Source organism: Crocodylus siamensis, chromosome 15, assembly GCF_052110815.1.
Source record: "Crocodylus siamensis isolate JL-2025a chromosome 15, ASM5211081v1, whole genome shotgun sequence".
Classification (NCBI taxonomy): Eukaryota; Metazoa; Chordata; order Crocodylia; family Crocodylidae; genus Crocodylus; species Crocodylus siamensis.
The window spans coordinates 6,451,570-6,478,671 of NC_143409.1; the positions used below are offsets into that span (position 1 = coordinate 6,451,570).

Here is a 27,102-nt window from a genome sequence, read left to right on the forward strand (position 1 = left end):
TATAGTGCTCAACATGGACCAATAATTATGTTGAGCCCTTTCTTACCTCTGCTGTGTTAAAACACTTATCTTCTGCTTCAAAGAAATAGGAATCATCCAATATGAATCAACACAACAACATTTTGTTAAGACTTACACACAAAGGTTTCCACATGTGTGCACAGGTCACCACACTTTGGGCAGCGCAGCTGGTTTCCTCCTTTCCCAGAGTTTCCAGAACCTGATTTCTTGCTGCCTCCCTCACTGACAGATTTCTGACAATAAAATATAATTTCAATTGTTAGTTCTGGACTGTGAATTACAGATTTGTTACATTATATATGCCACTAACATAATGAAAAAAGGTTGGTAAATTTAAGAATTGGCTAAAATATCTACCATCAGGATTTTAAAAAGGCAGCTAAAGTCTGCCACAATAAAGTTTGAAAGTCTACACTTTAAAAAAATGATGTCACAAGGACTAGAACGTGGTCTGTTTTTCAAAGAGCAACTAGTGATTTGGATCCCTGACTTGCGATATACTGAAAAAGGACAGTTCTTCAGAATGTATCAAGCACCCACTCTGCCGTGCTACATCTACATTAGGAGCAATCTGCTGCGCCAACAAAGTACTCCTAAGATATATCTCACTACCAGGGCTCCTGTCACTTTAGTAATAGCAGCAACACTGCCATCAGGAATGCCTGGGCCTCATGGCCCAAACGTAGCTCTGCCAACAGGAATTTTTCTGCCCAAAAGCTAGGCCAGCCCCCCTGAATCCCTGTCAGCCATGCTGCACCCACACCACACCAAAGCTTTTGCCAAGAGAGCAGGGTCAGCTATGGAGAGCGAGTTTTCTGCACATCTAGCCAAATAGTTCAGCCAGCATAAAGCTGCAATACAGACACGATAAGATGTGGATACAGCTTATAATAACATAGCTTATTCACACACCCCAAACAAAATAAGCCAGCCTGGTAAAACGGCACTTTGTTGGTATACCTGTGATGATCACGTTGCATGACCTGTAATTAATAGAGCTATGCAAGCAGAAATCCACCATGAAGACAGTTATATTGGCAGAGGGCTACAGTTTAGACATGACCGCCAGAACAGGCCCTTCCAAAGTGTTTCATATTGGGCACTCAAAATCAGTAGTTCCTTTGGTAAACTTAAGTACTTTTAGGGCAGCAAAACAGAATCAGTCAGTCACGCCCCCTGCAATTCCACTGCATGTCATAAGAGACCTAAATAGTTCAACCTACACCTCTTCTATACCTCCATCCCAGGGCTGGGCCATCAGACCACATTCCACAAGCAACACGGAAGATAATGCCTCTCCCTTTTAAAAGTTTTAAGGAGTAAAAGCAGTATCGATGTTAACATATTATTACCAACACCTAAGTTAGCAGTTGCTGAAATAAATGGAGCAAGTCATACCTCAAAGTGTATTTCTGCCTTTCTGCAAACTCGTATATACATTTCTCATATCAATTACACAGCTACGCTCCCAATCTAACAGGAAGAAACCTAATCTTTAGCTACGTTACAGAGTTCCACCAACAGAACTATGTTGAACAGGAGGGCAGAAATACAGCTCCCTGAAACTAATGGAGCTAGACTGGCAAAACCCCAAGCGTAAAGACAAGTTCTGCCATACAGTGAGATGGTGCAATTCTGACAGCAGCAAAGCTTTTTACCCAATAATTACATAGTGTACAGGGGACTCTGCCACCAGTTTTTCTGAGAGGTGACTCATTAGTAGGGTGACCTTATGCTCAAGTTGAGACAGTCCCAGATTTCAGAAGCTTGTCCTGGCTAGCTGTTGGGAATTAAAAATGGGCGTCACAGAAAAGCAGAGGTGTGGAGTGCTCTGACTCCCAGCCAGGCTGCAGTGTGGATTTCCAGGATTTCCATATGGTCAGCCTACTTATAATGTAAACAAAAAAAAAAAGAAATGGGGAAGAGAGAAAGAAATATGTGCATCTAGAGAACAAGTGAGACATTTGTGCATACCCTCCAGTTAGACTTTTAGACCTAGCAAAAGCCACTCTAACAACAATTTATTGAAGCACCTGCCAAACTTCTGTGTGTGGAGTTAAGAGCAAACTTACGCTGGGTAATCATTCACTTGAAAATGCTGCTTATTAATTGCTAGTAAAAGAAAGAAAGGAGGGTTGTTGGGGTTTTTGTTGTTGTTTTTCTCTTAAATATGACTAAATATGTAATGAAAGTAGCAGTTAAACAGATGGTAAAAATAAAACGAATCTTTTCACAAAAACATTACTGATTAACATACCTGCAACATGTTCCTGTTGAAATTAGGGAAAAACCATAAAACACTTGGTTTAGAGGGAAACTGTCGTTAGGGAAGTCTGTCAATTGTCAAAAAGATGAGTTGAAAAATTCCTGGGCTACTTCCTGACTGGGCCTTCAGCATATTGCTGTGGTTGTATAATCATGTCTTGCTATATTTTCAAAACTGCTTAATTTCCTTTCTGCTGTGTGAAAGACCCATGCCAACAAAGAATATAACAACAAAACGCACACACATTCAACAGGAAACTACATGAAAATATTTTTGCAGCTTTAGTGATCTGACAGGTGACTTGGAACAACAATAAGTAAACGGCCCAGAAAGGAGCGCAGGCTTTCAGATGAGGTCACCTTAAAATACAAGAGTAGGTAGCGAATATCCAATACCTTATTGCCGTCCCCAGAGCCATCCTTGCTTGCACCGTCCTTTGAAGCAAAGTATGCTGGTGTTTCAGAAAAACATCTAAAGGGAACTCTTCTTAAAGAACGCGTTTCAAAGGCTCCAAGTCTTCCTAAAACAGGGAGACGACTGCGACCACAAGTAATACCTGGAAATGAAACCAATCCTTTAAAGGACAAATTGTTCTGCTTCCCACTCAAAATGCTGAACACACATACGCAACGTATTACCTATGATCAGTTTGTTTCATGATATAATAGAACACAGGTAAAATACTCGTTACTGCTGTATTCATCACCCACTGTTGGGGAAAATTAAAGAAAGAAAAATCAGACGTACTAGTATTTGTAGGATGACAACACCATTCCTGACTTCCTCAACCCCTTCAAGACAATAAAGTGAACTTTGAAGGAATAGATTACTCTCTTAGGGATCAAAAGGTTACATGTATTTCAAATTTTTTTATAATATGATTCATTCTTGAGTTCCTTCTGTGGTAGAAACAGAACAACTATATGCCAGAAGAATAAAAGCTTAAATCAAATCGAATTCAAGATCTTGCAATGACAAACACCAGGATTTCCATTAAGCTTAACAGTTAAAGTCAATAAAAAGTTCATGTGTAAAGGACATCTGAATTGTAGGATAAGTAATATGCAAAAAACATCCTGAGTATGTATATACCCGCACACATTACTATGGGAAAAGTTACTAGAGCCTGATAAAATACAGGCACAAGGGCGGATGCACAAGAACTGTGCAGTGAAGATTCCCAATGGCATTACAATCAACAGGGAGTATAGTAAAAGCTGTGTTAGCTAGCACGAGTGGGGAACGCGGCATGCCAGTTATATAAAAAACCCGGTTACCTGAGGCAGGGGTTTTTGGCTGGATACAGAGCAGCGGTAGCGCAGGGTGGTGGTGGTGGTGGCGGCCACCACGTGTGAGCCCCCCCTTCAGCTGGCCGGAATTCGGGTTAGTAGAAATGCCGGTTAACACAAGTTTTGCTGTACTACTCAGTTAACATCAGGGCTAGTGCTTAGCTACACAACAGACCCTGTCACTCCAGCTAGCCAGGTCCATCTGTGTTGACAAGAGCCCTCCAACAAAGACACAGGACATGCTGACAGATGGATTTTTCTGTTGACGTAGCTACACCACCTCCCCTGGAGTGCATAAGCTCTGCCAATAAAAGCCTTCTTCTGTTGGTACACTTGTGCCCATGCAAGGACTTTTGCCAGTATAGGTATGTTGATTATATAGCAAGAAACCCTTTTTTTTTTTTGCCTGCCCCCCACTCCAGTGTGAAACCCCTCCATATGGCAAAAAGCCCCTTTTGCTGTATTTGCCCCCTTTTAGGGATGCTTTCTCTTTTCTACCTTTTCTTCCTTCCTCCCTCTTCTTCATTTTTTTAATAGAATATAAGGTGTATTTGTAATATAGTTTGTAGATCTTTTATGGGTATAAAATAGTATTCTGCATCTATATGCCACCCCCCCATTGTATTTGGTCAATTTGTTGCATGTGCCATGGCATTTCACCATTTTATAGCTTTTTCACTTTGTAACAAATGTACTTTTTAAAAGTTGTACCATGTAACAACGTTAGCAACTGCAGGAATCTAACCCTGGCTTCTCTGTATGAGTGGATCCCTGAATGAATCTTGGTTGGCTGAGTAACACAGTAACTACAAAGAATAACAAGTTATCCAGCATCAATTAACACGTTGGACACTACAGACTAATGAGAGGAAATGATCAATACAGAGCCAGGAACTCCCTGAAACTTCACTGTTAAAAGGTACAGAAGCCCTGGTTTGAACTAATCAACACCGAAGACCAACTCTTGGGACTGAATACCACCCCCTCCCCGCCCTTTGACTGCTCCCAGAGCCCTATTCATCACAGCAGTGAATTAATCTAACTTTATCAACAGACTCCCAAGACCACAGGTACCTGCAGACGTGACCCCTAGGGCTGACAGCTGCCATCCAGCAACCACCAAGGGGAACGTCTCACAAGGTCAATGACCCCTGGATTGGGTAAGCCCAAAAATTGGGGAGTCAACAAAGTCTGCCAGAAAGGGATAAAAGGCAGCGAAGAATGACTCCCAATCGTGCCCTCTTTGACCTGACCAGCACCCTGCCTCCCCAGCCAAAAGGACCAGCTGGCAACCCACTTCTGAAGCAACATCACACCGAAAGAAGCCTCAACTGGCCATCGAAGGCAGACTCCAGCACTTGAGGATAGGTATATCTTGACACTGGTGCTTAGTGTTCATAGCTAGCTACTGTGAGTGTGTGCGTGTTTAAGTGGATCAGCCCCACGGTTTATGATCTGACTTTGGCATCCGTCTAATAAGCGGGAATTTTATGATGATCCTGCGAGTTGATCCTTTGTAGCCAACAGTTAGGAGGTGTGATCTTTTCATGCCCTTACACAGACATAGCTATGCTGGTAAAACTTAGCAGGCCAGGCCAGGTCCCCGACACCCATGTCCAAAATATAAATCACAACACCAGAGTAGTAACTTTATGCGTTAACCTAATGCTTCACCTGGAGCCATTCAATGATTTTTTTAAAAGCACACATTCAACAAACATTCTTCCCAAAAGAAAGTGCATTAGCAACTGTTGAGGACATTTAAAAAAAGAGAATCTCTCCTCTTGATCTGGATGCCGTACTGCTCCAAACAATCACCAATGAAATAAAATAGTTGATTAATCAAACCTTTCAACATTAAGTCAAACAGTGCTTCAATTCAGCTCTGTATATCGAAAACTCAGTTATACAAATATGGTATGCCACCTTCTAAATGTGCATCGCATTGATGAAAAAGTCTCAATAATTCAAAAAGTAGATGATCCAAATTTATTTCATGTCCTCTGACATTAAGATATTGGAAGCTGTGCTGTACTAAGGACTAAATTTATCTGAATTGCATAACCAACTCACTGTATACAAAAAAAAAAAAAAGGACCAACCTTTAGCATGGTACTACGAAATAATGTGACTGCAAGGGGAATTATGTGGCCTTTGAAATGTCTCCTGATTGTATGAAATTATGCATGTGTTTTGCACGTGAAGTAAAGTGGTCTTAATTTGGCAGATTCTGAATCCTTAACTTTGACTTGTAAACATTTCTAAGTCAATCCCCAAGAATTCTGCAGTTCATGTTTGAGAAAAATTATTAGCGAGAGAATAGTGAAGGTAATGATATGTAAAAAAAAAAAGCTTACCTTTTTGCAAAGAGTAAGCATGCATCTTAATGATTCATTTTTAATTTTAATAAGTGACACAATTCAAAAAGGATAGACACACCCAAGCTCTGGATTACACACCAGCTGGGAGTTTCCAAGCTGCTTCATATACCTGATAGACAATTCTGGAGGGATTCCTTGGCTGACCTCAGAAAGAAACTGCAACTTGGCACCTATAGGAATTACCATCTCATTGGTGGGTTCAATTTTAAATTCCATTAAATCTGTACTGGAGAAAGGGAAGAAGCTGGCAGAACCAAGTGGAAGAAATCTCATGCCAGTAAAATCTTTTTAAAAAAAGGGACCGAAGAGGAAGTGGATGATAGTGCGAGAGGAATTAGATTGCAGCAGAGCTGAAATGATTTCCAGTCACCTCTATGATGGCTTTCAGTTTTTGTTAATCATTTTGTTTCATTTTATTGTATTTTCAAGCTGACTTTTTAAATCAAATCCTGCCACTAAAGGAATAATCCTATAATTCTGTTCCAGGCCAACCTGCAAATATTTTTTGTCTTGGTTAAAAAACAAAACAAAAAAATCCTCAATGGGTACATTTAAATGTCTTTTCACACACAAATTCCAATAAATGTATGTGCTTAAAAAAACAAAAGGTTTACGACAGTAGTTTCAAGGCAAGTCTCTGCAGACATCTTCTACTGTGAAATGAACACCAGTGATATTTGATCAAATCAGATATACAGCTTTTTTAGAACAGAAAACAGAATACTTAAGAGGAACTTGGGCGGGGGGGAAATCAATATAAAAGTCACTCTCCATTAAATAAAATCCTTCATTTCACTTGTACATGACATCCAGTCCCCCCACCAAGTTGTAGAATCAAGTTTCCCTGTTTTTAAAGATTTCTATTACCCTGATGCTCTGAGACAAATGTAAATCTGACTGCCTACACAGGGTACATGAGGAATCTGTATGTGAAATACTGCCACCTCCAAAGTGTAAACTGAAAAGATGCATTTCTCCTTCAGTTAAAATTATTATAGGGATTATTATAAAAATAAGAGACAAGAGAATTTTCAAGCTGGTTGCATCTCTTCAGCTAAAAATTCAAGTAGTGCTCTAAGCAGTTATTGTGTAAGGGTGTAAATCTAAAGTCCAACAGCACTTCTATATGTACTCTCTCACAAACTTTTTTTGTGCAGTTCGGCTTATTCCATTTTTCAGCGAGTTATAAGACACTCATCTGGAATAGCTTTATTCCATATGATTTCCCCATTTCATCAGGTCCTTACTAGCAATACCAAAAAGAGCAAGTATTTTGCTTCCGAAGCCTTGACATACTTTCCTTTAAATTCCATGAAAGCTATCAATTTACAAGATTTTGTAGGGTTTTGATATCTATTGCTTGGCCTTAGCCTTGATACCACAGCCAATGACACATTCTAGATAACAGTGTCATCACCTGCACTCGACAGAAGAGGTGGCATGTAGTCGACACAGCACATTAAGTGAGATGCCCAAGGTGGTAAAATGCCTTCTGGTCTCTCCTCTTGGTCGCAGAGACACCTGCTTGTTTGGCCTTCAGCGCATGCTGTTAAGCTCATCTTTTCTCCCACAAGGGGTTCAGGATGATATAAGCAGGCTGAAGAGGAAAAGTTAGCCGAATGAACATGGAGAAGACTTTTTACAATGCTGCAATTTTAAAATTAAATTTTTGAAGAAATATTACAGTACACATTCCAATAGAATAGGAATTTTACCACATGCATATTTATTTACATTTCACAGATTTCATATAGATTTCATAGACATCAGGGCTGGAAGGGACCTCGGGAGATCATCGAGTCCAGCCCCCTGCCCAAATAAAACTAACTGCAAAAGGCAGTTTTACTAGGAATATTTCACGCTCCCATCAAATACAGTTACATTTTCATTCCATATTTCAGCCATGGCTTTGAGAAATTCAGAAATCTTCCTTTCTAACTATTCAGAAATTCTCTCTCTCTCACACACACACACACGCTTTAAACAAAACTATAGCATTCAGCTATATCAAAAAATGTTTAAAATTAAAAACCCCCCTCTCTGTCCCAGTTATTACCATGTTTGACTGCTGCTGTAGGTCCACAGTTGATACCTAAAATCCAGTACGCTCCAGATACTGATTACCTTCACCACCACCCTTACTGCTATTCCAAAGTATCTGAGCACTTACTTTTTTTTTTTTTTTTTTGGCATATATCCTTGAAACCTTGGCAAGAAAAGAAATGGTGAAAAAGGCATCATTCTGTAGATGAGTAACTGAGGTCCAAGAGACAAGCGCTGATCCGCAAAGTTTCTGGTATCTAACTGCCGCAGCCGTCACCATGAGCTTAGAGCAGAACAGAAAATTACACCCAGGTCCTTCCTGTGGTCACACTAAATAAACTATCTTTGGTACGACAGAGAAATCACTCCTGGATTTAAGACTAAGTGCCAAACCCAAGTACCAAAGATGCATGATAACCACTGCGGTCACCAAGATATAGCAAATAAGAAATAGTCTTCTCTAAAACTTTCACAGGAAGCGCGATTTGCGGACACAAGCACGCAACCATGGAGACGAGTTGAACCCCTGAGCAAAACCCAATTCTGATTTATTAATGTTTCATTCGGGTTGCAGCAGACTCGGTTGAATTTTGTAAGGCCCGACCTACCTGACAGTGGCCCTTCGAACCACAGGAAGTGCCGGACTAAGGGTCCTACCAACACTGTGCAATGTGAAAAGCTTTTGGCTGGAGCAGGACTGGCAGCAAGAACCAGAAACGGCCCGAACGGGACGAGCGCGGGAGTTGGCTTCTCTGCGCAAGGTTTAGGGATGATTTCGCAGGCGGCTGCAGGCCCTGACACACGTTGTAGGCCCTTAAGTTAAAAACCACATGCTCAAAAAAAGGACTCTCCTGATGCCTGAACGGGGGGGGGGGGGGAGGGGGTGTGCCTGGAATCTTGCAAAGAACAATTTTGCAACTATTTTTCATTAACATTAATAATATTGAAGTGCAGAGATTTTTAAACCGACGCCCCCATGAGGCACATAATAGTAATAATAAAGTGCAGAGGTGTTAAAAGCGACACCCCCCACGATGCCCCCCCACCCGGGGGAAGATGGCGGAGGGGGCTGCAGCCCTGGGCGGGGGCCGAGGCCGGCCCCGCGGGAGGCGCTGAGCGGCCCCGGGGCGGTTACCTCTGTGCGCCATGGGCAGCGAGGAGCCGAGCAGCCGCGCAGCGGCGGCGCAGGTGTTGCAGCCGGACATGGCGCCGCCGGGCCGCGGCCCCGCCGCACTAGGCCCGTCCGATAAACACCGCCCGTCGCCGCGCCCAGCGCTCTGTGGCGTCACGAACGGCACTTCCAGTCCCCGGTGAACTACAACTCCCGACAGGCCCCGCGCGGGCCCCCGCACCCGCCGGCTGCTTGGCCCAGCGCGCGAGGCCTTCTGGGGTGCGTAGGCGCCGTGGCGGGGAGCAGATAGGCGCAGGGCATGGCGGGCCACCGGGACCGCTGCATGCCGGAAGTTGTGGGCCGCTGGACGGGAGGATGTGAGGGTCACGCTTGTGCGCGGGGCGAAGAGCTGACAGCGGGCGCAAGGTGTGACTCAGCGCTCGCAGCCTGCACGTGGCCAGGCTGGCAGAGCGCTGAGTCAGCCCCGGGCCGCGTGCTGAGCCCCGCGCTTCATTTTGCTGCTGGGTGAAAAGAACTTCCTCGTGTTAGCTTTAAGCGCACAACCTACTAGTTTCATTGTGCGACCCCTAGTTTTTGTGTTGTGAGAATAACTATTAAGTTCCTATTTCGTTTCCCTTCACCGTTTAGTTTCTTTGTACGAGTTTCCCTCGCCAACCACGGTTTTGAGTATCCACACTTAATATTCTATATATATACACCATTTTGGCTAGCACGGTATTTTGAGTAACCACGGTTTTTCGTGGCTGTGGCTGCCATTTTTCCCATGAGCTTTTTGTCTTGCCAACCAGGGGGAACTTTCAGGAACCTAACCCCAGTGGTTGGGAGGGAAACCTGTATACTTTTATCATGTCCCCCCTTTTCTAAACTGAATAGGGCTCTTTATTCTCTTCTCAGCCAGAAGCCCCACCATACCACTGATCATCCTGATCATAAGCAACACACGGGGGCACGTGTTCCCCCCCCCCCACCGAGATTGACCTCCGTCAAAGCTGCTGCCAGCTTATGCGGGCAGTCCCCCCCTCCCCCCCCGGGGTCTCAGGAGACACCAGTCATTCATGATCCTGACTGCCGAACTTACAGTGCCCCTCCATACCACTGATCATCTTGATCATAGGCGATGTGTAAGGATGGCACAGTTGGGGGGAGGCATGTGTCCTGCCTCCCCCCCCCCCCGAGATTGGCCACCACCAAGGGCTTCTGCTGGTTGTCACCGCTTGCACTCCCCCCACCACACACACACACACACACACACACACACACACACTGCTGATGGCATCTGTGGGCAGTCCCCGCTCACCACCCTGGTGCCCCCCCAGTCAGGGGAGACACCAGTCATTCATGATCCTGATTGCCGAATTTCTCTGGACCCTCTCCAGTTCTATATTCTTTTTGAGAAGTGGGGACCAGAACTGGTCACAGTGTTCAGTTGATTCACTTCTTCAACATACATAATAACCATGACTTTCCCAGCCTGGTGAATCTACAGCTTGGACATGAATGGTTTCCTATGACAGAATTCATTTGCGCATGCACTTGGTCCGACAGATCTCAGCCACAAGAATCCTTACCCCAGGGCAGTGATCACTGACTTTCACTGCAAGCTACTAGTGACCACTTGAGGCACTGCAGACCAGAGTTGAGGGAAAAATTAGTACAAGATGAAGCTGCAAAGGAAGCCAGCTCCTGGCAAACTTGGGAAAAAAATGTTAACTGAGCAAAAAAAAAATGAGAACAAAATCACTGCAACCCAGAGTGTTAACAGTGGCAGCTGATGAAGTGAGCTCAGTCCCATAAAAGCTCAAGCTACGCATCTCTGATTGAGTTACTCCATAGCACTATTCTGCCTTCTGCCTAACGCTAGAACAGAACATTTCTGAGAAGAGATCCAAAATCAAAACACAGCAGGCCCCTTCAGAAACACCATTAAAACCCTATCGCCATCATTCTGTTGCCTTGAACAACTTCACTGTGCTGTGTAATGTTCTTCTATAGTTGTTCTATATTTGACTGAAAAAATATTTTGGATTTTGAATGACATGGCATACATAATCCTCCTTTCTGGATGCTTCCCCAAGTTATAAGCAAAAGATCTAATAGTGCTAACATGTAATATCCAAATAGAAGACTTGCAATCAAGAAAAGGCAGAGATCTTAGCTTCAGCCCTATTTACTCTACCTACTCAGTTCAACATGCATGTGTCAATGACCTGGTAACTCTACTAGAACAATTTTCAAGCTGAGAGCATATATGACCTTTTAGAGAGGTAAAATCACCCTTCCTGCTCCTCCTCACTACTCTCCTGTGCATGGATCTAGGGATACAAGATTCTTTGGGTAAATGTGATATATTTTAATAGACGAACTAAATAGTTGTAAAAATTGTTCCCTGCAAGCTTTTAGGCACAAACACCTTTCTTCAGGCATAAGGAAAGTCCGCTGGCGTTGTGTGATCTCCTGGGTGTCTTAGAAAAGATATCATTGTTGAGTCTGGCTTCTTTAAACCTGTCAGCTATTGCATTACAGCAGATGCTGACACCAAGTTGCTTCTCCACTATAACCCCTCAAATCTTAGAACCTTTTCAGGGATGTTGCATTGAAGGATACATCTCCCTATTTCATAGCTATGACCATTTTCCTTGACATACAACACGGCATTATGGAATATATTTTTACACAGGCCCAGCTCACCAAACAGTCCAGAAGCCCTCAGTAGAAAAGCTACCAGTGTGATGTTTGAGGAGAGAATTTGTATGAAATGCATCATATAAGCCAGGGCCCCAATGCAGTGACCACTTGCACATGTGAATAGCGTATATACAATGAGCAGTACTGTTGAAGTCAGGACAACTGTTGTGTGAAAAGTTCAACAAGTGTATCAGCGTTCAAGAGATCGCAGACTTCTGTTTTATCATACTGCATTTGTGATTTTTTCCCCTGTGGTAGGTGGCAGTTAACAGTTCATTACTTTTCTTTTCCATACACAGGAGAACAAAAACCCAAACAAAACAAACCCCTTCAAGAAACCATTTTCAAAACTTCTGTTAGCAATAAACTATTCTGGTTTACAAATTTAGATCCAAATATTCCCTTTAGGGGCATGGCTAAGTTCAAAATGATATGTGCATGGAGCAGGGAAATGGCAACACAACCCCATTTTATTACTCTTGGCAGTTCCTGTAATGTCCAAAGTATGATCTCATTTTATCTGAGGCTTCCTGCATGTGTAGCCATGGCTGAGGGAAGAGTTGTTCTCTGTAGACACCTCTTTTCTTGATGTTAAAATACTTTTCAACGGTATTCAACTATGGGTTTGTTTTTTTTAAGTTCTCCAGATACAGCCATCTGGTGGGTTTATGCCACAACAGCTGCACATACACTTGCTCTATAAAATTAGTCAATGATTTTTTTCCCCCGGTCCTTGCTATGCCTACTGGAAAATATAAATCCACTGCCCACTTTCAAAGCACAACTACCTCCAAATTAAACGAGTCTGCCATCTCAGTTCTGTAGATTTGAACTATGCAGCCATCCAAAAATCAGATAAGGTGACTGGAGCCAGCTCGCACCAGGATAGATACGGCCTATGGACCAGCCAAAATTCACTGAAAAACATCAAGTTCTATTCATCGCTATCTAAACCCAAATGGCCAGCTTGAAAACGAGAAAAACATAACTTTCCTCAGCTTCTTTTGTAAAAATTGAACCAACAAATCTGTGGCATCAGGTGGGCAGATACCTCCATTGACAATACTAGAGCTGCAAGTCTGCACAGGAGAGCAGAGTTTGGACCTTGATCTTTAGCACAGCGGTTCTCCACCTTGTCAGACTCGAGGTCCCCCCCATAGGCTCAAAGCCTCCCACAGAAAATGCCAGCTCTCAGCTTTCACTTGTTTGACTATAGAAAAACAAGAGCCATTGCCCTGTTGCAAAGAATCAAGAAACCCTGCAACAAGTCAGGATGGCTTAACACTGGATCCCTGCGTGCAAACAGCATTTCTCTCCTGAATCATGACCTAGCAGCACTAACGATCTGCGGCGCCCCAGGAAGGATCTCAAGGCACGCAACAGCCCCTCGTTGAGCCACCGTTCGACCACATGTATCCCACCGTCGCCCCTCAGCAATGAGCTTTAGCCAGGGGGTAAAACGCTGCTGGAAAGGGGCAGGCTTTCAAGGATATGGGGCTCAGAGCTGGCTCTCTGGAGGCCTCACGCTCCTTGGCGCCCTCCCAAAGCTCCAGCTCTCCGAGTCCTGTTAGCACTAGGAAGACCAGACTCCATTTTCTTAAAAAAAAAAAAAAACAGCCTCCAAGGGTCCTGAGCTGCCTGAGGGCACTCAGAAGCCCTGGGCACACCCTGAAGGCTCAGACACCCGGAAAAGAGAAGAAGGGGCCCCAGGCCACTCCTGCAGTAGCCTTATGATGCTCCGCCGCAACGGCCGCGCCGGGCACCCGCGCCTGCGCACTCTACCCCCGCCCGGGCTGTGCCTCAGTAACAATGGCGGCCCACCGCCCCCTCCCGCCTCGCTAGCAATGGCCGCCGCCCCCTGCTCCGCCCCTGTGCGTGGTCACGTGGTCGGCGCGTGGCTCCCGCGGGAAGGCGGTACCCGGAAGTCGCGGCCAGGACCGGAGTGGGCTCTTTCCCCACTCCCTCCTCCGTGAGGGGGAGCCGGTACGGTGGGATGGGGGCCAGGCAAGGGGGGGATGGGAATGGGAAAGGGCAAGGGCTGGGTTGGCATAGGCTGGGTTGGGCAAGGCGGGAGGTGGGCATGGGCTGGGATGGGCGTGGGCTAGGGAGTTGGGGATGAGCCTGCGCTGGCGGGGCACTGGGCGCAGGCCTGGCCCTGAAGTGGGGCTGGGCAGAGGGGTGACTAGTCCCTGTCTCCCGTCTGTGGGGTGTGAGCACAGGCCGGGCAGGGGCAGTGTAGGGAGGGGACAGGGCCTGTGCTACTGCCCTGTCACCCCACCCTGGCGGCAGCCCCGTCGTGCCCGTCCTGCAGCAGATGAGCGTGCGGCAGGAAGGGGCAGTGGCTGCTCCTGCCGCCGTCCCCCCGGGGCGCAGAAGTGGGGGCCAGGGCCGCGTTGCTGCATGTGTCGGACCGGGTGGCGCGTGTGCGCTGGAGGAAGGGGCGGCTGCTGCTCCGCTGGTCCTGGGGACGGCGCGGTGCTAGCACCAGACTTACAAGCACTCTGGAGCATGTAGTAACAGAAAGGGGCTGCTGGTGTGAGGTGGATTGTTCACAGCTAATAATTTACCAGGTGTTTAATTTCTGTCCTGGGACATAGACAAAGAGGCAGTGTTTTCCTTAAACAAATTGGTGTTTGAAACTCGTTTGGGTTTTTTTTAAAGGAAGTCTGTGGCACAATTCTGGACAGCTCCAAGGATTATGTTTCCAGCATTTGAATGAGCTGGGAAATTGGATAACCAGCGAAGTGTCATGATTAAGCTTTAATTGTGATGGTTATTCACCTATGAGGATTTTAACATTGTATTTCTGTGGAGACTTGCCTGCGCTGCTCAGGAGCTTCACAGGAATTGAATTTCCTATTGCTGACATTATGTTGTAGCAGTGCATACAGCAAAATCGGAAGGGGTGCAAGCATAGAGCAAAATAGCTCTAAGCTTGGAGCACAAGTCAAGGGGCAGTAATTTGTGGTGTGTGGTAGTTGCTGTCTGAGCTTGGGAGTCTGGGTTCAGTTCTTATTGGGTAGCTCTCTGCTTCAGACAAACCACAGCTAATGCCAATTAGGTTTTTTGGTAACGATCTTGATAGGAGCCCAGGGTTGAAAGGTGTGGAGGCTGATTCTTTGGAGTCTTATAAGGGGCCCCTGCAGATTGGTGTTCAGGTATGTTGGCAAGACCATGAGGATAGTAAAGAGAAATGCCTGTTCCAATCCTATTCTCTAGAATAACTCCATCTCCAAAGTTGCCAATTAATGCCTTGCACTAGCCAGAATTTAATGGCACTAATACAATCACAGGCAGCAAGAGAAGGGAGAGCAGAGAATAGCTGGAATTGGCTCACAATCCTGTGATGAATGAAACCATTTCTTTAGTGCTCAGTCCTGTCATCAAACTAAACAGATGCTTTCTTACATTTCTCTAAAGAATTTGCTTATGTGCTCAAACAGTGGGACCCAGATCCTGACTTGGGCTTCTGGCCACAACTGTATAATAAATTCAAATACAGTGTAAAGCATACACTACTCTTGCATTAAGGTGTCTGTGTATGTTTTGCTTGCTTTCGCAATTTCTGCAGCATATCATTGCAGCATTATTTCCAAAACTGTTTGTTTTTTGTGTAATGGCTAATCCAGATTTAGGCAGGGGATTTAGCAAAAAGAAGAGAGCAGTTCATTCTACTAATGACCAGCTGTCCTCCTGTTCCAGTAATATTCTGTGAGCCTGCTTCACTCGCCAGTCTGTTGGCTGGAGGCGGTGTTTGCTCTCCACCAACTTTTATGTGCTGCCAGGCTAGCACAAGTGGTAAAATACTTGACGCAAGCAGGAATTTATCCAAAATTGAAACACCAGTCAACCCAGTAGGGTGAGATTCTCACCCAATCTGGAAATATTTGCGATGCAGTGAAAATGAAATACTTTTTGCAGTTCGGAAAATAGTAGGTAAGAGGCATGTACTTCATATTTCTAGTAAGTGTTTCTTCACGGTTTGTTCCAAGTGTTTATAAACTAGCAAAATGGGATTGAATTCTAAAGAGCTGTATCTTAATCACTTTTTTTTTTTGTATAGTGGTGAAACAGATGAGGTGAATTTCCTTCGTTTAGGGTCTTGTCTGCATAGAGAAATTGAGTGGAATACATAGCAATTCTGACTAGAAATGAGTCGGTGCCCATTTAATTATATCTGAATATTTGATTAAAAGAGCAAACACCTTGCTTTGTTATGCTCTGTACACAGTGTGAAATGAAATGAATCTCTGGGGCAGAATTTCCCTTTCAAGCAATAGGTTACAGGCAGTCAGAATATAGCCCCAGTTTTAAGAATTATCCAGTGTTATTTGGTATACAAACAGAAGAGCTTAATCTATCAGTACCATGGTGTTTCAGTAGGCTAGTCTTAATTTCATTATTGCAAACAAATTGTGTCCTATATAGAACATGAAACCTCAATATACGGGTAATCTTGTTAATGCTGCTTTGTCTGGGGGGAATTAGCTGTAGTGGGAATACTCTGTCTACAAAGGCTATTTCAGAATAGAGCTCCTTGTGTGGACACTTCTGGAATAAACTCTGTTTTAATTTTAGAATTATTACTTTGGTTTGGGAAAATAGTGATTTTTCTGGAATAAGTTTTTAAATTTTGGAATAAAAACACTAATTATGCAGAACAACTGTTGGACGTTGCTGTTTTGGTCAGCTTCTCCATGAAGAGAAGCCCTGAAGCTTTGACTGTTCTGTAGAACAGGTATTGAGTAATATGGAGGTAGTGTTGAAGCTTGCTTTCAAGAAACGCTTATATTAGTTACAGTTGAATTACAGCATGTGTCTTGTATACTTGAATAATTGGAGGGCAAAGTATGAAATACATGGGCATATATAGCCTCTTTTCTGAACTGTTTAAAGATGAATGGAAGCGATGATAAAAACATCCACCTTTTAAAACAAGTTAAACCCTGAAATACTATCTTTCCTTTTCAGGAGCTGCTCCATTGGAATGGTCTGTAAGGAAAAGCTGCCTTTTTATCCCAAAAAGCTCCATCAGTTCATAATTAGAGGGTTAGTATATTAAAACATTCTAGTGATTGCATCTCCTGAACATCTTTAGCTTCTAATTAAAACTACGGATAAGCAAACTTGACACACATTAGAAGCCAGCTGATAAGAGGTAAAAGCAGATTTCATCATGAAAGGATTCTCTGTATATACAAGGCTTTGATGTAGTGGCTTAGTGGGAACCTACATTCTCGGTCTAAAAGGTGCCATATCTTTGTTTCAGATTTACCTAAGTTTCATCTAAACATCATGGGAGAGATTAAAGTCTCTCCTGACTATAACTGGTTCAGAAGTACAGTTCCTCTTAAAAAGGTACGTACCATTTATATCATTTGTTATGAAATAGAGCCTTATTTCACAAGGACCATGCTGTGCAGTACTGAGAACTGTCTAAGCCAGTGGTCAGCAATGTTTTGGAGCTGTGGGCTGGAACAATCTGACTCCAGTTTGGATCCTGCCCACAGACCCCTGCGCAGTGTCTTGCTTCATCCAGCATCTTTGCTGGAACTCCAATGACTGCTTTACATGACTCGCAGCCTGGCATGTCTACTGACGTGACCCACGTTACCATTGTGCCTGGTGTGATGCTTTTATTTTTGACGTAACTCTTCTTGAAGTAAACTCTGCTGGGTTCCTGGTGCCATCTGAGCTTTGGCAGTCTGCTGGAGAGCTGTGCTTGTCAGCAGTTGTGGCAGGTCATTTTTTATTCTGAAGTTAGGAATTGGCAGTGCAGTTTAGCTGCCTGCCCTGCATTGATGCTGCTGCTGCTGCCGCCTACAGCTCTGACTTCCATTCCCATCAATGTGATTTGGTTTGGTTTGGTTTGGTTTTATATAGAGCTCTTCTCATCTTCATGGAATCCAGGCTGCTTCCTGGAGTCCCACCTATAGAAAGATGCACTGGGGATGCTGAAGGAAGAAACTCTCTTTCTTCTATAATGACAGGCTCTTCTGATAGCTTCTGTTGTATCCAGCCACCTTCCTCTCTTGCTTAGGCTCTTCTCTGTAAGCTTGGTGAGGAACTGAAGTGTTTGGTGTGTGCAACCCTCTTATAACTTCTGCTGTGAGCTGCCAGTGTTGCAAAAGATTTGCAAAAAAGCACTGCTTTCCAGAAGGACTCTGAAGCCAGCTATGTATCTTGTGATGTAGAGATGAAACCATGTGGTTTCTCCAAGTAAACGGTAGATAAATATATCCATAGCTCTCAAACTTGAAGGTGCAGCTTTGGAGGAGATGACATCTGGTGAAGAGGGAGGGGGAAATATTTTCTTCCTGCCATCAGTGAAGCTTCTCCTCTCTTCACTATTGCATTGACTTTCACCATATCTAATTATGAAGAGCTTTGGGGGCCTGGGAACCCCGGAGATGTCTTTGGGCGGAAGTGTCTTAGAGTGGGGTTTCTCAACCCATGGGTCACAACCCAAAAGTGGGTCCCAGGAATATGTGAAAGGGTTGTGCCCAAACTTTAAAGATGTAGTCTCCTTTAAAATAGAAAAATGTGGGAAACAGTAGCTTTTCCCTTGCAAGCTAGCAGAGTTCCAGCCTGCGAGGGGTTGCTTGCCCACCCTGTCTCCCCCAGTACACTGGGAGGCTGGAGGATAGCAGGTAGGGAGTGAGGGGCACTGGGTTGGGACTGGCCCTCATTTACAAATGGGTCCTGATACAAAAAAGGTTGAAAAGCACTGGATTTAGAGATTCTAGGTTTGTCCTGCTTCAGTCATGAGTTATCCCTGCCACTTGTATCCCCCGCCCCTACTGTGTAGCTGACTTCCTCCCCCTTGGGCAGGGGGCTGGATCTGATGATCTCTCAAGGTCCTTTCCAGCCCTAATGTCTATGAAATCATAACTGGATGGAGGCCTTCTTCCTGGGAGAAGTGAGAAAAATAAATGTTTAAAGACAGAATTTTCATTCCCTCCCCGAGCTGCTGTTTGTAGCTCTGCTCCTGACTCACTGGGATTACTAAAGTGCCCGGGGCACATTTATAAGTCCAGGAGTGTTTGTTCTGGTATGCTGAATTCAAGCTTAGATAAACATTCTGCCTCTCTAATACCCACCATGTGGTCCGATGGGAGGATTCATTGTTCCCTTTCACTCTTTAACCCTGATGGGGCTTCTGGAGCAGACTGGTTCAGGCATTTCACCTGGCAGGCAGCTGTCTTGGGGATGAGAAGCGATTCCTCCAGTTGGTTTGTAATCTGCCAGAGAAAAGTGCTGTGTAAGTCACGCCCACAACATGTGCAGTGTGGGAGAGGGTGGCTCATGTCTAAGGCACAGGACAGAAGTTGAGAGCTCTTGCGTATGATCTAATCTGCAAGCACTTCCTGTGCAACTGTCATGTGAAGTGCATGTCCCACAGCTTCCTTCAGTGTGAAGTGGGGCAGAGGGAGCTTGAGGCTATAAAGTGTTTCATGAGTGCTGAATGGGGGGAGGAGTACAACTGCAGTGCAGTGCACTGCTAGGGAGCAGTGAATATCACTGACTAACTTATGGTCAGGAAGTGTATGCTGCTTGGATCCATAGAATGAAATCCTGGCTCAGCTGAAATAATTCAGTGGAGTTTAGATTAACTCATAAGATAAGCTTGCATCAGTTGAGCTTGTTATAAAGCAGTATGGGAAGAGGGGGGTGGAAATTTTTTGGCAGGTATTACACAAATCAGTCCCATATCCTCCCAGAGTGCCACCTTTATCCCCTCCCCCTGCCCGGTTTGTTGCTCTGCTTTCTGCTCCCTACGCTGCCTGCTGCTATGTCGGCTGTCCCCTCCGTGGTTTGCTGTGTCACAAACTGAGGCAGCACCAACAGTTGTTCTCAATTGGAGGTGTTGCCACCTCCAAAAAAAAAAAAAAAAGTGATGGAGAGGTCCTGTCTGACTCTACAAAAGCTGAGAACCACTGGACTATGCAGTAAAGCTGTGTTAAATGGCTATTTTCAGGTGGGACAAGTTCATGGTGCCCTGCATGCTCCATATTCATTGTCTGGCGGTGAGGAAAATAACTTAATTTCTGGCCCTTCATTTCCTTCCCACTTGTACTCAGCCTTAATTCTCTCTTAACACTTGCTAGTATCCTAGAATAAAGTGCTCAGGACAAGTTATTGTTATTCTTTTTAGAATTAAAGCTAGGCTCCTGTTTCAGATGCAGATGGCTGCAATGAATAGATTCAAGTCAATCTTACAGAGCAGCTGTGAATTGCAAGTTGAACTGCAGACGTGCAAGTCTGTCTGTGACGCCAAGTGCTCTGAAGTCTTGGCCCTAAGCCATGTCTGAACTGTTCTGGAAACATCACAAAAATTGCTGCTAACATGGGACTCTCACATGTCCTCTGAGCCTTATGCTGAGCAGACTTGCAGTGAGCCAGGCAGATCTAGGGATTTGTGATCTGCTGTTCTCCAGGAATCAAGAGAAGGGCTGCTTATAGAAAGTGGTTCAGAGTTGGAATATATCAGATTCTGGGGTGGGCCTGCTGTGGTATGGGGTAGATTTTATCTGGGAGTTTCCGTGGTTAGTTTGGCCTGTGGTCGGGTACCAAAGGTGAGCCTTGTAACAGTAAAGGAGACTCCTAAGCATCAAGTGGTACATCTGAAAAGCAAACACTGTAAACGTGAAGTACTTCTCAGCAACAGGAGGGACTGGGAATTTTCAAACTCCTGTTTTTCAAAGGTACCGTTCACCCAGGGCCCTCATTCCCGTGACTTGAGTTCCTAGCATCGGACAGACCTTACATGAGGCTCGTGTGCAGCAGTTCTGACGGTGGAGAGCAGATCCTGTCCTCCCCTTGAATGTTGCAGTGAATGCCTCCTTCACAGCAAAAACTCCTGCCGTCCCACTGCAGCTTGGTGTGGTGCTGCTTTGAGTAAGCTCTGTATAGCATCCCTCTTCTGATAGGACATGGTTGTTTCAAATTAGTGATCTGTAGTTGGTCTGCTCCGTCCGCTATCCCTGACTACCCTCCAGATCTGTGAGAGGCAAAGATGTTTGTGGGTGGTATCTCTTATTGGGCTAACTGCATGGTTAGGACCAAGTCGGACCTGGAGAAATCTGGATCTGCTCCCACAGCCCTATGTTGGTGCCAAGAAATGAAGCTGTCCTCCAGTCATTCAGAGGGTGATTTTTACCAGTCTGTAATTATTACACTTGATATTCCAGCTACCCCCTGGATAGTTAGTCTAGACTTTGGAAGCCAAGTTCCTTCTGGGCCAAGCATGCTCTGTCTGGTAGTGGTACGCTACTTCCTGAGATCCTGACTTGTTTGTACATGATCTTGCTGCTCCTTTGACTTTGTGTAAATTTTCATATTTTGATTTAATCTATTCAGTAGATCATGTTTATGTTGCGTGTTTATGTAACTCTTATGTCTGAGAGAGAGAGAGAAATCCTTCCTGGAGCAATTTGTGAAGGACCGTTTCATTCCTAAGCCACTATGACTTCCTTCTGGTAATTGTGAAATGAAATCCTTTGATGCAGTGAGGACTTCCACAAATCACTATCTATTATAGTGATATGACCTCTGAGCAGAGTGGCTTTAGATACTTGGTTACACGGTTTTGCCACAGCAGTTCTGTGTCTAGGCATGTTCGGCAGGCAGTGTAAACACCACGTATAATAGGATGGAGTAAAAGTTATTGTGAAGAGAAACAAAGAGGTGTGGGGGGACACCTTAAAAAAAATCTTATGCACTATAGTATGAGAGCCAGACACCTGAAACGTATGTAGAACATAGCTGTAGGCAAACCAATCCCAAGGAATAATGGGCTTCATAACTCCTTTTAAAATGCTCTTCTTTTCCCAGATCATAGTAGATGATGATGACAGCAAAGTTTGGTCGTTATATGATGCAGGACCCAAGAGCATCCGATGCCCCCTCATATTTCTTCCACCTGTAAGTGGAACTGCAGATGTGTTTTTCCAGCAGATCTTGGCCCTGACTGGATGGGGTTACAGAGTTATTGCTGTGAGTATTTTTAGTGCAACCTCCAACATCCTGTGTGGATTTATTTTTGTTACTGTAAATACAGTCAGTTCAGCGGCATCATAATGGTCTGTTCAGTTTTTATAACGAAATCACAGAACAGCTATGCTAAGGCATGTTCCTGAGGTACAGAACATGCAAAATTGAGCCCTGGCATTCTGTGCATTTACAAAGGGAGTACATGAAACACTTTTACAGATGCTCTTTGACTTCATATATTTTTTCCCCTCTATGCTTTGAGCACCTGGAGTTCTGGATGATCTTGAGATCACATGCATTTCTTAAGATTTATTGCTAGGGGGATTTTAAAGCAGCTGCTAGCATTCTTTTCAGTACAATAGCTACTTGCTCTGTCTCCAGGTCTACAATACAGGAAAACAATCATAGTAGTTGTTTTCTCTGGAAGGCAGCCATAGCATGGTGCAACTTAACACCTATTTACCCACTACGTTTTAAGAAGCTTTGCCTGGTATCTCTATGCTAATGAGTAACCTAACGTGCAACTGCTTGAGTGACTTATTCCTAGTGGAGCGATGGGTTGGGACCCTACCTTGAATGTCATGGCAGAACCATCTTTTTTTTTTTTTTGACTGCTTCTGTCTTGGTTCCTCCATCTTTAAATGGCTGCTTCCACTATAATTCCTACCTTTAGCTCCTCACAGTCAGGCAGTGCTCACTGCTTTTGTAAATAAAAATGCGTTTATATGCAACGAATTCTGACAAGTCAATGAGGTCTGATACTGGTCAGTCTTGTCTCTTCCAGCCATAACCCATATCTGATGCTCCAGAAAGAGACTACTTAGTATGCTTCTCTTCTCCAAAGCAGCTATGCTGTGTATTTCCGGAGGGGGTGTCATCCTTTATCTTGCAGATAATTTGTAGCTTGCATAGCTGCAAATATTAAGTCACAGTCCTTTGAATCTACTTAAAAGATTGTCTTGAAGTCTGTCTCTGTTGCAGTGAATTCAGCATGTGGTGATCCAAACTTCTTAGTGAAAGCTTAGGTTATGCAAATAGAGTAGTTCCAAATCGCTCCATCTTTTTGTGCTGGCTAATGGTTTTATTTGTGCCACTTTTGTGCAACATAATGAGGGGATTTTGCTCTTTATCCAGTAATCATGCTATTCAGTACCATGTCTAGGTTCTTTGTTTTTGCTGAAAGTACAAGCTAATGTGTAAGACTTTTTTTTCTGAACAGACAGGAGCTATGAGAAGGGCTGATGAAAGAACACCTTCATTCCCTTACTAATCACTGTATTAATTTTATCCTCATACTCTAGTTGCAGTATCCAGTGTATTGGGACCACCTTGAGTTCTGCGATGGATTCAGAAAACTGCTAGACCATCTGCAGCTGGATAAAGTTCGTACCCTGAGATTAGCAACTAATGTGTGGTTACAAATGTTCAGTAAAAAAGCCTGGAGTTTATTAAGAACTACTAAGCAAAAACTCTCTTAGGGCTGTGATGCAAGCTTTTTTTTCTTAAACAAGACATTCAAAACTAGGAATGCTGTCTAAAACTTCTAACTTTGGCCATGTTGATCCCTGTTTTCTGGTGTACCTCATATCTTGGTTAATTAAGTTTTTTGTTAACTATGAAGGTTAATCTTTCTTTAAAAAATGTAGCATGTAAGCAGATAAAAGTACTGTAACTTGAAGTGGAGGAGTTCTAGATTCTTTTAGAAAACAAAGAACTCTGAACTTTGTTCCCAACAGACTTAAAGTATAGGACAGGGATAAGATTTAACAGGTTTATCATTGCATTTTTGTAATGTTATGCACAGGTTTGGGGGGATGAATTTGAAGTTTATTATATTACAGATGTACTTTTTTGATTTTGAAATAGGTCCATCTTTTTGGGGCTTCTTTGGGAGGCTTTTTGGCTCAAAAATTTGCTGAATACACATACAAGTCTCCCAGAGTTCAATCGTTGATCCTTTGTAATGCCTTCAGTGACACCTCTATATTTAACCAGACATGGACTGCAAACAGGTGAGGAAGTCTTAAAAAAAAAAAAGAAGCTGCCATGCTAAGAGCCTACTATTTTTCCAGTAACATCCTGAAACATCAGAGAAAAGCTTAAACAGAGTGCTAGCCATTTGGGCTGGGAGCAATTTGGGAGCAGAGAAGGAATAAGGTGATGGGGGAGGGGGAAATAAATGGTAAAATATTAATGATTTAACAAGACAAATTACAAAGGAACTGCATGCTTTTTGCAATCTGGGTTTTGAAATCTTTAATTCTAGGCTTGGAGATTTTTTATTTTTTATTTTTTTCTACCGTGAACTCTTGTGACTCATGACCAGACTTATGAAAGATGGCATCAGAGCTACACATTTGTTGTTCTGCTAAAGCCTAATCAAACCTTGCATACAAGAAAGTGTGAAAGGTGTGGGGGGTGAAATACACTCTTGCTGGATAAGAAATTTAGCAGCCTTAGAAAGCAGTCTGTTGTTTCAGTAGGCGCTATCATTCATCCATGAGATCTTTAACGCTTATTTTGTGATTGTACACGTCGTGTCTTGCAAAAAAACCCACTTGATTAGATTAACTAAATATTTGTATGATCTGTTTTTATTTCAGTTTTTGGCTAATGCCTGCATTTATGCTGAAGAAGATTGTTCTTGGAAACTTTGCATCTGGTCCTGTTGATCCTGAAATGGCAGATGGAATTGATTTCATGGTTGATAGGGTAAGTGGCTGCTGAGTGTGGTTTTTATAGGTATGTTAAGCACTTCTAGAGAAATCCTCAACTCCAATGAAGAAAAACGTTGTCCTAGTTGGAAGTGCCATGTACCTTAACATCTAGAGAAGCAACATGTGAAGCAGTGGGGGTCCCATGCTTCAGTCAAGATGAACATAGTTATTTCTGCATTGTGGGGATACTATCACGATGCAAGATGAGGAAGATCTCCCATTTGTATTTATATATATTTTGGAGACATTCAGAGAGAAGTGGTTTTCTGGGCTCTCTCTTTTTGGGATGTGGCCAATAGCTGCTGTGTTGAGAAACCAAAGCCAAAAACCTATAAACTTGCCAAAATGAAATTTTAATTTCTAATTTTCACTTCCTTTATTAAGCTGGAAAGCCTTGGCCAGAGTGAGTTAGCTTCAAGACTTACCCTTAATTGCCAGAACTCCTATGTGGAACCTCATAAAATTCGAGACATTCCTGTAACTATCATGGATGTAAGTTGATCTTGTTTTGTGTGCATTTTCCTTTATGTATTGGAAACTCGCATCTTTCCTGGGTGGGACTTGGAAGTTCCATGAGTGATTTTAAATACTTGGAAGATCTAATTCTGTGTTAAATCTCTTTTGTCCTCTATGGATTATTCTGTACAGTGAATTAAAGGTAAAATTATCATGGGGTGTCTTGCAAGTACAACCTGAGCTCAGGGCAGTCTAACCTTTTGCAAGCATAGTTTGGCAGCCTGCCTGTAAACTTAAAACAATATATATGTTCTCCAACTCTAATGATTTTGGTGTCACCCTGAAGCCTGACTGTAATGCTAGCAAGCATATGTGATTAACAGGAGAGACTTATTGCCAGGCTTTACTTCCTTTTATGTTTCAAATAGTCCTTAGCGAATGTGTAATTTATACAGTACTATTGTAGCTTTATTCTTGAAGTTAGATTTCACTGTGTGATGAACATTGCACCACAAAGAAGCTGAGAAGGCAGCATAAAAGGGATAGGACAGTGAAGTTAAGGTAACTCCAATGGTAGCTTATTTGTAGCTTACAGTAAGTTTCTTCAAAAGACCTAGTGGGTTTGAGTGACGATTTGCGATTTTGTTTTCAAGGTGTTTGACCAGAGTGCACTTTCAACTGAAGCTAAGGAAGAAATGTATAAGCTATACCCCAATGCCAGAAGAGCCCACCTCAAAACAGGGGGCAACTTCCCTTACCTCTGTAGAAGTGCTGAAGTCAATCTCTATATCCAAGTAAGTCATTAAAATGCAAATCTTCCTAGCATCATAGTCCAATCTTCCTCCTCCGTTTGCTTGTTATTCTTTAAGCTATGTGGATGTAGTGGATCTGGCTCCTAGAAGAGCTGGTGTGGACTGGTTGGGCTCTACAGCAGCTACACTCATTGTCTCTGGCTAGATTTCATTTCCCTACTACCATATTTTCTCACATACAACACACCTTTTTCAGCTGTGTTTGGGAAAACTAGAGTGTGCATTATATGTGAGAAATATGAAGGTTTTGCTGTTTCTGGGCTTAAACAGTAAAATCTGCAGTAAGCCGTAGGAACAGAACAGTGAGCGAGCTTGGCTCCCCAGCTTCTGCTACTCAGTTACTTTTTTTTATAAGGAAAGATCTTTCTTCTCCATTCTACCTTTCAAAAAACAAGGTGCATAGTATATCCTGGGGTGTGATATATGTAAGAATGTGATATCTCTGCATGCAATTTTAAATTCTTGTGTTCCAAGTAGCTGGGTTAGATTTCTTCCTATATGAACTGAATACCATGCTTGTACAGAAGTGTGATGGGGTTTTCTCTGGGTTAACGACAGCGGGTAATAATGCCATTGTTTTTCCCCTCAAATATCCGTATCCAAACTTCAGAATTATTTTTCATATTTAACAGATACATTTACTGCAATTCCACGGGACACGATATGCAGCTATTGACCCCTCTATGGTTAGTGCAGAAGAACTGGAAGTCCAGAAAGTCAATCTCCACATCAGCAGTGAACCGGAAGAGCAGTAACTTTGTGACAGTCAGCTTGGTGGTCTTCCTGTGTACAATCAACTGTTCCCACTCCGCATTTTTTTTTTTCCTCCTCCTTACATTTACCGGTTATCACTGTGTAACTCCAATAGAACTGAGCTATTCAATGAAATGCAGCTGAAGACAGTTGATTGCAACAGTGTAACAGGATAGTTTTGTTTAACTTTTAGTCTCTGAATTTAAGGAAGTATCTTTTGAAGACTACACTTTTAAAAACTGAGACACGTTTTTGCTACCAAAGTCTTCACTGTCCCGTTCTTAATAGGAACAGTATTTTGTTTGTTTTCATTTAGCTGTATATATCGCATAAGCAGGTTGTGTACTTCCGTGCCCGCTCATGGTTTTGTTGACTACTTGGTTTAAAAATGATGAAGTGCCAATTTTGCCATCACTTATTTGCTTTATACGTTGAGTTGCAAGTTAGTTACTATTTCTAACTGAAATGAAAGCATTACAATTTTTAACTTTCTTGCAAGCTGTAATAATGGTTTTCAATAAAACTTCAGTTTCAATAAGTTGCTTTTTCTTATT

At 43.3% G+C, this 27,102-nt stretch overlaps 2 protein-coding genes across 8 annotated transcripts in view; one reads left to right on the top strand and one right to left on the bottom strand.

The window, feature by feature from the left end:
* Window positions 1–9,293, bottom strand: part of CLPX (caseinolytic mitochondrial matrix peptidase chaperone subunit X) — a 38,832-nt gene extending 29,539 nt beyond the window's left edge. For 2 of the 4 annotated variants that reach the window (XM_090028567.1, XM_090028566.1), the window contains exons 1-3: window positions 9,136–9,290; window positions 2,683–2,843; window positions 137–254 (exon numbers count right to left, since the gene is read on the bottom strand). In XM_090028567.1, the coding sequence (XP_089884693.1) occupies window positions 137–254; window positions 2,683–2,843; window positions 9,136–9,205 (349 nt within the window). In that variant the 5' untranslated portion in view covers window positions 9,206–9,290. Of the gene's footprint in view, window positions 1–136; window positions 255–2,682; window positions 2,844–7,374; window positions 7,555–9,135 lie in introns of all 4 variants that reach the window. The other 2 variants (XM_090028565.1, XM_090028564.1) reach the window with 2 other exon arrangements.
* Window positions 9,294–13,708: 4,415 nt separating this feature from the next.
* On the top strand, window positions 13,709–27,086 carry SPG21 (SPG21 abhydrolase domain containing, maspardin). Of its 4 annotated transcripts, none has more exons than XM_090028578.1 (10): window positions 13,709–13,800; window positions 16,789–16,975; window positions 17,087–17,175; window positions 21,652–21,813; window positions 23,112–23,192; window positions 23,677–23,822; window positions 24,414–24,522; window positions 24,912–25,019; window positions 25,637–25,777; window positions 26,428–27,086. In XM_090028578.1, exons 3-10 carry the CDS (start codon window positions 17,113–17,115, stop codon window positions 26,548–26,550), a joined length of 933 nt encoding a protein of 310 aa, XP_089884704.1. In that variant the 5' UTR covers window positions 13,709–13,800; window positions 16,789–16,975; window positions 17,087–17,112; the 3' UTR covers window positions 26,551–27,086. The 4 variants fall into 4 exon arrangements, with proteins under 4 accessions (XP_089884704.1, XP_089884702.1, XP_089884705.1 ...); XM_090028576.1 differs by having other exon boundaries at window positions 13,720–13,800; window positions 16,789–16,866; XM_090028579.1 differs by lacking the exon at window positions 13,709–13,800 and adding an exon at window positions 15,585–15,753.
* Window positions 27,087–27,102: the final 16 nt, after the last annotated feature.